At 39.2% G+C, this 12346-nt stretch overlaps 1 protein-coding gene across 2 annotated transcripts in view; it reads right to left on the reverse strand.

Moving 5' to 3' along the window:
- Positions 1-12346, reverse strand: part of LOC127855464 (uncharacterized) — a 57300-nt gene that overhangs the window by 39619 nt on the left and 5335 nt on the right. For both annotated transcript variants that reach the window (XM_052391047.1, XM_052391046.1), the window contains exons 3-4: positions 1338-1462; positions 469-559 (exon numbers count right to left, since the gene is read on the reverse strand). In XM_052391047.1, the coding sequence (XP_052247007.1) occupies positions 469-559; positions 1338-1462 (216 nt within the window). The remainder of the gene's footprint in view (positions 1-468; positions 560-1337; positions 1463-12346) is intronic.

Genomic DNA, 12346 nt, shown 5'->3' on the forward strand with positions numbered 1-12346 from the left:
TTTAAGTCTTATATAGCAATTGTATTCATTATGAATCCCAGGATATTGTACACATACAAACTAAATATATTGACAAGAATTAAAGGGGTTTAACCCGGTTAAGGGATTCCACCGAAACTCCAGAAATAATCCTACACTATATATCGCATACAATTTATGCATACACCTTTAGTTTAGCCGTATTGAAAAATCCGGGCTTATTGCATGTGCGTAATGTGTCATCCCAGAATAGAATGTGAAGTTTAAACAGGCTAATCAGTTGTGACACTTACCGCCTAAACTGGATTTTCGATAAGAAGAGACAACATTTAAACGAAACAATTCAATACAATTCAATTCAATACAATCTGAACGTATCGTCCCTAATTAGCCTGCGAGCACTTTCCAGGCTTATCTGGGACGACACTTTACGCTCATACATTAAGCCCAGTTTTCCAAGAACGAGGCTCATATAAAGTGAGTACGTACGAAATCATGTGACTGTTGACTCGGTGGTCCGAGCGCGATAAGACTGGTAGTTGTGCTGCCATTTACACATATCAGCCGAATGTGGCCGGAGCTACAATATAAAACAGCATCGCGTTGGGAAAACGGGGCTTTATGCAAGTGCGTAAAGTGTCGTCCCAGATTAGCCTGTGAAGTCCGCACAGGCTAATCAGGGATGGCAGTTTCAGCTTTAATGAGATTTCCGTTGAAATGTGGTCTCTTCGAAACAAAACTTCATTCTAGGCTGAGTGTATCTTTCCTGATTAGCGTGAACGAACTGCACAGGGTAAACTGGGACAACGCTTAACGCACATGAATTTAGCCCCTTTTACTCATATCTCATATCACACACTTAAGTTGCCGTTATCGTTAATATCAACATATAGCTCGCCAGATTTAAAATGATACTTATGTTCTAATTATACTCTAATTGCATGGCTTTGGGACGAGATAAATGTGCCATTTGGCTGTTGTATTCTATGTAATGATCAAGTATTGTAAACAAAAACAAAAACTCAATACAGTGAACAGTTATCAAAATTCCATAACATAGAATCTTTCACACATTGCACCTATTAATAATGGAAAACTGGGCTTAATACATGAGCGTAAAGTGTCGTCCCAGATTAGCCTGTGAAGTCCGCACATTCTAATCTGGGACAGCACCCTACGCCTTTATGGTATTTTTCGTTTGAAGAGGTTTCTTCTTTAAAAAAAAGTCTGTTAAGGTTCAAATTGTCGTCGCTTATTAATCTGGGACGACACTTAACGCAGACACTTGAATGTCGTTCTCCCAGAACGAGGCTCACGTGAACATCCTTCTGATAATACATTAACACAATTTTACTGACCCTGTGCCTGCCTGGTAGACAAGTTCCACGCTGTTATCGGATCTATTGGTTACAAATTCATAGCTGTTCTGATACCCCAACGGCGTATATAGGTCATATGGGATGGCAGATTCTATTTTGCACACCTGCAAATAAGCATGCTATATTGTTATGTAACAAAAAAGGTAAAATTGCGGTAATATTTGTTCAAGTCTGCTAATAATGAGATTTCAAACGTCACAAATATAACGATGTTCCGTTGGGCATGATGTCAAATAATTATACCGGTATTATTTTTTTCAATTTCAATTTTCGTTGATTTCGTGAGTGACCGATTCACGAGTTCAACTCAAACACATCAAAAATGACTTCAAAATGTTTTTTTTAACCCAACCCAACATCTACGAATGTACTTGTTCACGAGACGGTCTTTTTCTTACCATGAAATTTCATGCCCGCGAATAAAAATATGTGTACATTTTTATCGTCGGCAACATAAAAAGTCATGGCTATCCTCAGGATTTATAGCTAATAAGTTCAGGTATGTATTCGTAATATTATCATATGACTTAAGCTTATAACAGATCTAAATGCTTTGAGACGTAGATCTACATGCTTTGAGACGTACATATGCATGCTTTGAGACGTACATATGCATGCTTTGAGACGTAGATCTCCATGCTTTGTGACGTAAATCTACATGCTTTGAGACGTAGATCTACATGCTTTGAGACGTAGATCTACATGCTTTGAGACGTAGATTAACATGCTTTGAGTTTAGTTTTTAACCTATTTATTTTAGCTATATTGCATCGAAATCCTAAGGCTGATACAAACGCTCTCGAGTCGGTTTCCTGGGCCTAGAACCAGTTCTTGGTGTCTTTGGGGGAGATCTAAAGAACGTTCCCTCGGTGGGGATCGAAACCGTGACCTCCCGGTCGCTAGGCAGACACCTTATCCATTACACTACGGCGACCTTTGCTTTGAGTCGTAGATCTTCATGCTTTGAGACGTAGATCTACATGCTTAGAGACGTTGATCTACATTTTGTGTGATGTATATCTACATGCTTTGGTCGTAAATATACATGCTTTGAGACGTAGATCAGCATATTTTAAGCCGTAGATATACAAGCATTGAGACGTAGATCTTCATGTTTTGAGACGTAGATCTACATGCTTTGAGACGTAGATCTACATGCTTTGAGACATAGATCTACATGCTTTGAGACGTAGATCTATATGCTTTGAGGCGCAGATGTACATGCTTTGAGACGTAGATGTACATGCTTTGAGACGTAGATCTGCATGTTTTGAGAATAGATCTATATGCTTTGAAACGTGGATCTACATGATTTTAGACGTAGATCTACATGCTTTGAGACTCAGATCTTCATTCTTTGAGAGGTATATCTGCATGCTTTGAATAACACAACAGAACTTAAAAACCATTTGCGAACATTGTACATAAGCTTATCTTGAATCGTGTTAAATGTATACACATCCAGTTTCAAGTTTGTTTGTTTTAATGCGTGTTTATCAATCTCTTCCTCTACTTATCCGCCGTCATTCACTCCGACCGAAAAATCTTAAATGAGCTGAAAGGGGCATGTCATAATTTAATCATGCGATTTCTTACTAAGTAATTCAGATTATTGAGGAAAACATGGAAGTTGTGGAAATTACGCTAAACGTTTCGGTTTTCCAATTGGTCAGGTACTGATACTAAAATAACTTAATACTAAAATAAGAATGAAACACCATACATTACAATTACAAAGCAAACATATGCATATGACATTATGATGCAATTTGGAATGCAGATTTGTTCTACGTTTGCACTTTCTCCGTTTGTCAACCCCTTCTTTTGTTAACCCATACATCATGAAGGCAAAGCAAATTTTATCTTTTTGTAAGGGTTTTTACTTCACCGGGATGTTACTCATACAATAGAAGTAATACAGTCAACACTTTGGTAATATTTAAGGCAATTATGTAAATTGATGAGTACAAGAAATATCTCTAAAAAGAGATATACAGCTGTCGGACCGTATTTGGTACAAAAACGAATATGTACAAGTTTGTACCATATTCGGCCGAATATGGTACAACTGTCTAATTGTACCATATACGTATCTGCAGTTTTGGGGTAAAATGCCTTACCGAATATGGTACAAACTTGTACCATATTCGGATGAAAAATGTACCACATTCGTTCCGAATATGATACACACTCATCATCGTAATCATCATCATCATCATCATCGTTATCTCATCATCATCATCATCATCATCATCATCGTTATCTCATCATCATCATCATCATCATCATCATCATCATAATCATCATCATCATCATCATCATCACATCAATTATCAACACCCCAATGATCATCATCGTTGTTATCTTTACCAACACCACCATCATCATCACCATCAAAACCAACATCATCATATCCATTATCATGATCGTAATGGTGATCACAAAAGTTTTTTTGTGATGATAATGACAGCGATGTTTTCGGTCGATAATGAGGATGTTGTGATGATGATGACGACGATGAGAATATCATCATCATCATCGGCCAATGAACATCGCCATCATCATCATCACAAATATTTTGTTATCATCATCATCATTATCATCATCGTCGGCCGATAAACATCGCCGTCATCATCATCTAAAAACTTATCATCATCATTATAACCATCATCATCGTCCGATAAACATCGCTGTCATCATCATCCCAAAACGTTTGTTATCATCATCATCATCATCATTATCATCATCATCATCATCATCACCACAATCATCAAACCCCAATCATCATAACCACTGTCATCATCATCACCACCACCATCATCATCACAATTTTTTTACCATCATCATCATCACAAATGTTTTGTCATCATCATCATCACATATTCATTTTACATTTTGTATTTTATAATTTGTTTCATTCAAGAGATTCAACAAACTTGTACTTTTTTCATTTATTGGTATACTGACAGGATTTTTCAAAGTAATATTGAAGAACATAGAACAGCATTTAAATTTTAATCCAACTGTAGCATTTTGACAAGACATAATATACATTCATTTTAGTAGCAGCCAAAATATCCCAAATGTGCTTCGTAAAAAGTTACCAGTAAATGAGCAAATGACAACAAATTTCCGGTAGAAGAACATAATCATCAATCACAAAAATAACATAACAGGTTTCCAAACACCGATATACATGTATATTTCACCTGTAATGTCTGTACATGACATCTATGATATCATACCAACCGATTCCACTAACACGCAAACGCAGCCATGCGTTTGCCCATTTTGGCCCCTTGATGATTTCTTTTATTGCCGAAATAAGACCGCTGTTTCTGCCCGCTCTTGTTAATAGGAAACGAACGCTAACAGGATTTCTGTTACTAGTATCTAGTCCAATATCCGGCCGAATGTAAATTCTAGGTGTTTGCAAACTCATTGACCTTATTAAATCTCTAAAGGGTTTGCCGACCTTCGCCAACACAAACTGGATTGACGGGTTTGATTGTATGCAGAACTTAAAAATTTCAACTTGAATGTGAAGTGGTAACATCAGAAATGGAAAAGTCGTTCGCTTCTGTGCCCTCCTATTGTTTATCATATCTTGAAGCTCTTTCAGGGCTGAACACACAGAGACGTCACCGTTGTCGCCAGAGTCACCGTTGTCGCCGGAGTCACCGTTGTCGCCAGACGCAGCGTTGTCGCCGGAGTCACCGTTGTCGCCGGAGTCACCGTTGTCGCTGGAGTCACCGTTGTCGCCGGAGTCACCGTTGTCGCAAGAGTCACCGTTGTCGCCAGACGCAGCGTTGTCGCCAGATGCAGTGTTGTCGCCAGACGCAGCGTTATCGCCGGAGTCACCGTTGTCGCCAGACGCAGCGTTGTCGCCGGAGTCACCGTTGTCGCCGGAGTCACCGTTGTCGCTGGAGTCACCGTTGTCGCCGGAGTCACCGTTGTCGCAAGAGTCACCGTTGTCGCCAGACGCAGCGTTGTCGCCAGATGCAGTGTTGTCGCCAGACGCAGCGGTGTCGCCGGAGTCACCGTTGTCGCCAGAGTCACCGTTGTCGCCAGACGCAGCGTTGTCGCCTGACGCAGCGTTGTCGCCAGACGCAGCGCTGTCGCCAGAGTCACCGTTGTCATACGACTGTTCTAAGCGTGATATTATGTCCTTGTACACGCGTTGATTGATACGGATACTAACGTAATGCATGCCAAATCCTTCTGGGAAATACCCCAATGCAATTGTTCCAACATCACCATCGAACTTTCCATCTGCTGACACAATTGATGAGTGTTCTAGTCCTCGGGTAGAAACTACCAGGCACTGCAAATTATATTCTCTCATAAGTGCAATGAGCGTGAGGTTGTCGCCGTATGTCCCATTCTTAGACTTATTCTTAACGTATTCATCAAATGTTTCATCATAGACAAAAGTTTCATAGAAATATCTGTTTTCTACAATGTGATGGACTGCTTCCTTACGTAAAGCATCTACGTCTTTGTATATACCAATTTTACCAAGTTGATGCGATATAGCAGCAAATTGACAATTTCTATCCGGATTTCACTGGGGGCTGACGAGGTCAAATCGTAGTCCGTTTCGCTACGACGTCGGGTATAGGTTTTACTACGAAAACATTGTGTAAATACACTACTTAATCAGGCGAGTTTCATCTTTTCTGGTGTTTATGGATTAGAGAACGGAACATCCAGTAATAGTAGGTACTTACTTTCAATAACAAACTAATAACAAAAACGCGTAATTGCAACCTTTAAGTTTATTTTAAGCTAAAATCGAAATATTTTGATTTGAAGCAATGCATAAGGTGGTTATTCTGTTAAAATAGCTAATTACGGTTACTTAAATAAAATAAAACTACATGTTACTTTGATTCAGTGTACATTACACATTTTAAAGTGCAAAACAGGTTACGAACATATTTTTTAATTATTCAAATGCTTTTTTTCGAATGAAATTACAAGTCACTTTATGTATAGGTTTCGCACAGAGTAGGTATTGGTTGCGCAACGAAGTACAAATATAATGTATAGGTTGCTCAACGAAGTTTCTGTATCCATTTCAGGACAAATCACATGCAGTTTGCAGTTACTGCAGACTGCCATTTCCCAGTGCAAAAGATGCCGTGCTTCACTGTGCGCATGAACATCCAAACGAAAAGGTTGAACCCGGTGAAAGCCGGCAGAGTCCCGGCAGAGTCCTGGTATACCGTCACTACGCCGGCACTCACCGGGACTATACCGGCATCAGACCCCGGCAGAGCTGCGGCAACGCCCCGGTAAAACCGGGGACAACCGGGACTCCACCGGGAAAGTATTCAAATGTTTCATACCGGTTGTTCCCGGTACAGTCCCGGTTGTTCCCGGTGCCAAGCCGGTCGTTGCCGGTCCTACCCGGTGACTCCCGGTTCATCCCGGAGGTATTAAACATTTTAATACTTTCCCGGTGGAGCCCTGGTGGAGCCCCGGTTGTCCCCGGTCGTCCACGGTTCATCCCGGTGGAGAACCGGTTCATCCCGGTAGGGCCCCGGTTCAACCCGGTAGATGCCTGATCACGCACTGGGGCTCCGCCGGCATCATAGTGAGACTGGGCCTTAACCGCATTGTAACACGAGGTAAATTTACCGGCTGTCATGTACGCAGTAAACAATAACCTGTGACAGAACCCACTGCCACACCTTTACAACAATATATTGGTTATGCAATTGCGGATTTATGCCATTGGGGTCCTACTTTCCACACCTTACGGCTGTTACAGGTGTGGATTTTACAGGTAAAATCATGTATACGAACATGAAATTCATCTCAAAATTAGTTGACGATAACCGATTTTCAAGAAAATCGCTTTGATATATATACAATGTAAAAATCAAATTCCGTATGAGATAAATAATGATCGAAGTTGGGACATGGGATTTACTTTGACATAAGCAGAGTTTTGAGATAAGCGAGTTGGGGATAACGAGAATCGAATGTTATTTGATAAAGAGTACCGTATGCTGAAAACCTATCGTCGGTCTGTATCAAAATGAACGTATAAGGGATTGTCACGAGGTAAAGATGCGTCATTTTTATTGAGACCGACGACATTAGGTTATCGACTCTCAACTGTCATCTTATATTTTATGGATTTTCGAGTTTAATCGTTTCATTTGGCCTAGTCGTGAATTTAATTATATCATAATAATGTGCAATACAATGTCGACTGTGCGCTTCGAATCATGTTGTGCCGTTGTTACTACCTCTTCCTCAAAGGAAACATCCAGCCACTCCATGACTCTGTATTAACTTTTTTTTCTTTATTTTGCCTTCGAGAGATAACCAATACGTCTTCTGTGAGAAACGCATACACGCTAAAGCGTTGTCGTAGCGAGGCTTATACGTATACTGTCAGAGACATGATCATGCTTAATAATAATATTTAGCCTTTATTTCTGATAACTGAGTCACCCTACACATTTCTAAACACACCAGTGGCTTAACGATACATAGATCAATATGGAAATTGTAAAATTGTGTCAATTAAACACAGTTGTAAACCTTAATTGCATTTTTAAAAGTGAAACTTGACTTTGCTTTGAAAATCAGCGGTATATTTCATGTTTAACCGCATAAACCAGACACATCTTGGATTATAATTTGATGTAACAAACCTATGAAATGTCATAATGCTTAAATTCAGAGTTTTGTTATTAGAAAAGCATGATCTTACATGTTTAAAACACAATTTTCGACTAATACTTTCTCGATGTCATATGTTTTTAAACAATGTTTTCGTAGTAAAACATATACCCGACGTCGTAGCGAAACGGACTACGCTTTGACCTCGTCAGCCCCCAGTGGGATTTGGGTCCATGGCAATATTCACCCCATCCAACAACTGCAGATTTTCATGGTGTGTTAAAACATGATAGTACTTAGTTCTGTGATTTTGTTTCTCTGAGCGGTTCTGTTTTAATGAATGTTTTTTAATTTTTCGTTGTTTCTCTAACGCAACAGTTAGGCTAGTCATGTTTTCGACCCCAACCGATTTGCTTACGAATCCAAGTTCGGGTTTGTTCGGTACTTGAAATGACACGATATAAACACCATTTCGTTTTACTTTTTCTACCTTGCCTTCGATAACATATCTTTTGGTTGGCACCCTGGATTTTCGAAAGGGATAGCGAATTAATACTGTCTCTCCTACTTTGTACTTGCTTGGGGAAGTTGCGTTTTTCAACAGCGACCTGTAAGCCTTTTTATTTGCTCGCCGTATGGTTTTCTTTATTTCACGAGAACTATGACGTTCTTTGGTAAAAACATGACTTCTTCCGTAGAAGGCTTCAAAGGGCGTGAGACCCCCAAGAACTCGTTTGAAACTTGTGTTTATGGCATAGGCTAAATCTTGAAGCCCTTCGACCCAGTTAAATCCACGTTTACTTTTTGTTGCAAATAGAATCTTGGCCTTTATAACACTGTTTGACCTTTCACACTTGCCCTGTGATTGAGGATGATACGGCCTACTATTGATCATTTTGATGTTGTACTTGTTCAACAAAAGTTTCATACTAGGGCCTTTAAATTCCAGTCCGTTGTCACATTGGATGATGTCAGGGGCAAGGTTAACCATCAACACGTCCTCTAATGCCTTTGCAACTTCACGCGAACTCTTCGTTTTCAGGGGTTTTGGCATAACGTACCTAGAATAAACGTCCACGACTTGTAGAATATAACTGTATGTGGACCCCTTGTAGCTAACACTTTGATTTTTCATGTTAATTATGTCAATCTGCCATCTTTTGCCTGGTTCCTCTTCTGTAATTGTCTTTGGCTTTGGCTTGTTTGTAAATCTCGGATACTTCTCATGGTAATACTTGCTATTGTACAGTATTTCAAGGATAGCTTGTTCCGAGAACCCCGTGTAATTTACTTTCAATTTGTTGTAAATAACCCTTGCTCCACATCCTTTGTTTTCCATGAACATCTTCTCAACAAATCTAGGAAGATCTTCTTTCACAAGGACTTGCTTTCCGCCACACAATAAAGAACCCCGGTCACCAAGCTCGAAGTCCTTACGTTTTCTAATCATGGCCAAACAATTATTCTCTTCAGGTGTCCGTTTCTTCACAGGGACATCGAACGATCCGTTTAAACATCTGACAATAATGTCGTACTTCGACCTGGGCAAGCACCCTAATTGCTTCCTTTTTCTCCTAATTGCTTCCTTCATCTGAAATAATATAATAAGTTATTATACATTTATACTTCATTAGTTAATAGAGCTTGTATTGAACACCGCGTGTCGAAAACGAATGTCTCACGACATGAGCTGAGCTAAAATCACTCGTCTGATAGCTCCGCTAAAATTTACAATCCGAACTTCCGGGCAATATGCGCAATGAAAGTAGCAAGTACTTCATGTAAAGTTTCATTGAAATCCAACCGAATTCAAATGCAGGGGAAAAATAGCGGGCAAACTTATGGCGGTCAACGGACAAACGGTCTGTAGAAACCAATGCTACGTGGATGGAAGGGATATAAAGAAGGGGCCCTGGGGGCCTAGGTCGCTCACCAGAAGTCACGACTAGGCAGGGTTCGAAGGTCAAAGACCTATAAACTCCATAAAATTTAAAATGTTCAAATCTACAGATTACAGGAGCTCGATCTGATTTTGGTGGAAAATACACTTTCGAAAAAATGACTGTAGCTTAAATATTTTAGCAGTTTAGGAGTTACGCACCCGGAAGGAATGCCACGGACAATTGGATAGACGGACGGACAACTGCAAATGCACTCTGAGGGGGGGGGGGCATAAAACATAAAAATCAATGCATGTTAAAACATCAATGCATATTAAGACAACTGAAAATTAAAATTATGTACAGTACTTACTGTCAAGAATTCTTTTGAAGTTTGAAGAAAGTTTGGATTTCAATTCTTTCTAGTCGAAAATCACAACTTTTCTTGCCGACCGCCAAGTCAAATATGGTTACTGACTTCTGAGTAAGACTCGTGTGCAAAATTCCCGCCTTTTTAAAGCGGCACGTTATCAAAGAAAAAATCGGAAACTTCAAAGCTTTGTCGGCTTCTCAGCAATATGACGTCGGAACGACAAATCAACTTTACAAAGTAATGTTTAGGAATACAGTCACACCTGTCTAAAGCAGCCAGTCAAACATCCTTATTTTTGGAGAGATATATTCATTTAAAAGAGCTCAAAATCTCTTAAATCGGATTTTGGTGAAAATACACTTTCGAAAAAAAAAGTTTTAAAAATTTGAAAATTGCTATTAATGATCTCCACGAAAGTATCTGGCCCGCCCGGGAATCGAACCCAGGCCGCCTGCGTGCTAGCCGGCGAAACAGTTACACAACCAGCAAAATCCATGTAAAGTGTGGTTAGGTTAGCTGTTTCTGTTACTGCTAGTTACGACGACGACGACGACGACGACGACGACGACGACGATGATGATGATGATGATGATGATGATGATGATGATGATGATGATGATGATACTTTTGTCACTTCCAATATTAGGTTAATACAATGTATTTGAGTTTGAAAAAAAGTTTACACATCGGCAGACTATTTCATTTATTAAGAAATACATAATTTATGTACCATATACGTAGGCCATTTTCATTTTTATGAGTTTTTTTGGTATGTACCAAATACGTTTTGGCGAGCATAGAAAAACTTATTCCAACCGAATATGGTACAATGTTTGTACCATATTCGGTCGAAAATTGTACCATCTTCGGTCCGAGTATGGTACATTTGTACCATATTCGGCCGAATATGGTACAAATGTACCATATTCGTTTTTGTACCAAATACGGTCCGACATACGGCGTTGATTGTGGTTGGAGTTGGTGAAAGGTAAAGAGTTCAATGAATGAGATCAAAGATAGCGAATGTCTTTTTCTTTGCAGTTCTTAGCTGCATCACACGCAGTATGGATGTTACGCGGAGTTTTCGCGGCTTATTTTACATTATTACATATTGCTGGTCATAAACCTATAGATACAAAACAGAAAATCAAACGAAGAATGAAAGTGAAATTAAAACATATGAGTCAACCGGCACTCGAAGTATCCGTACATTATTTAAATATTTATACGCGCGTTCTTCGAACAAACCTGTTTTAGTGGTTTGTCGGGCATTGCTATTTGATTCGATTATTAACAGTTTCAATCAAAGCGCTGAAGGCACTGAAGATGTTCGCTATTGCATAATTCAACACGCAATTCATTTTTGAAAATCAATCACAAGTTTGAAATGAACACACGCCATTCAACTTTATAAAGTGTGTGTCATAGCGCACGGGTCGAGTTTTGAGTGCACTTTTTATCATCCTTATTATTTCATAGAAATAACTAAGACAAAATAAAAACAACATGCTTTTTGGAAGTTCTGAAAGCATAGAAAGTATAATGAAAATGGTAATGATAACTTAATATAAAGAAAATTTGCAGTCACCATATTAAAGGAATATTTTTTTCTTATATCAAATGACTATCTCACCAAGAATATAAATTCATAATGAAAGTTCCGTGTACAAAACTTTTGATTTTTTACACCATATACAATTCAAAATATACAACAATCTTCGTATCTTGTATATGGAGGAATAAAAGTATATAAACATTGCTGTTTATGCTTTACTTATTACCCGAGCAGTTCACACGGTGTCAACAACGCTAACAAAAACATAGGTATAGAGCACTCATGCGCTTTTAGGCGTAGCTGTTTCAGTTTTCATCTTAGTGACTTTTACATAACGCCAACAGACACGCATGAATATTTTCGAATATTTAATAAGCTGATTCGAGATACAACCTCTGAATTTTTGCTACATCACTGCGTATGTGCTCAATTCAAAGGATGTAGCACTGTTCAGTGTAAGGAATTCCGGACTACTCTCTGTATGCTCAAACGACACAAATTGTGGCCCTGTTACAATTACGCGTTACAATCCATCTCGCAG

This window comes from Dreissena polymorpha, chromosome 13, assembly GCF_020536995.1.
Source record: "Dreissena polymorpha isolate Duluth1 chromosome 13, UMN_Dpol_1.0, whole genome shotgun sequence".
Classification (NCBI taxonomy): Eukaryota; Metazoa; Mollusca; class Bivalvia; order Myida; family Dreissenidae; genus Dreissena; species Dreissena polymorpha.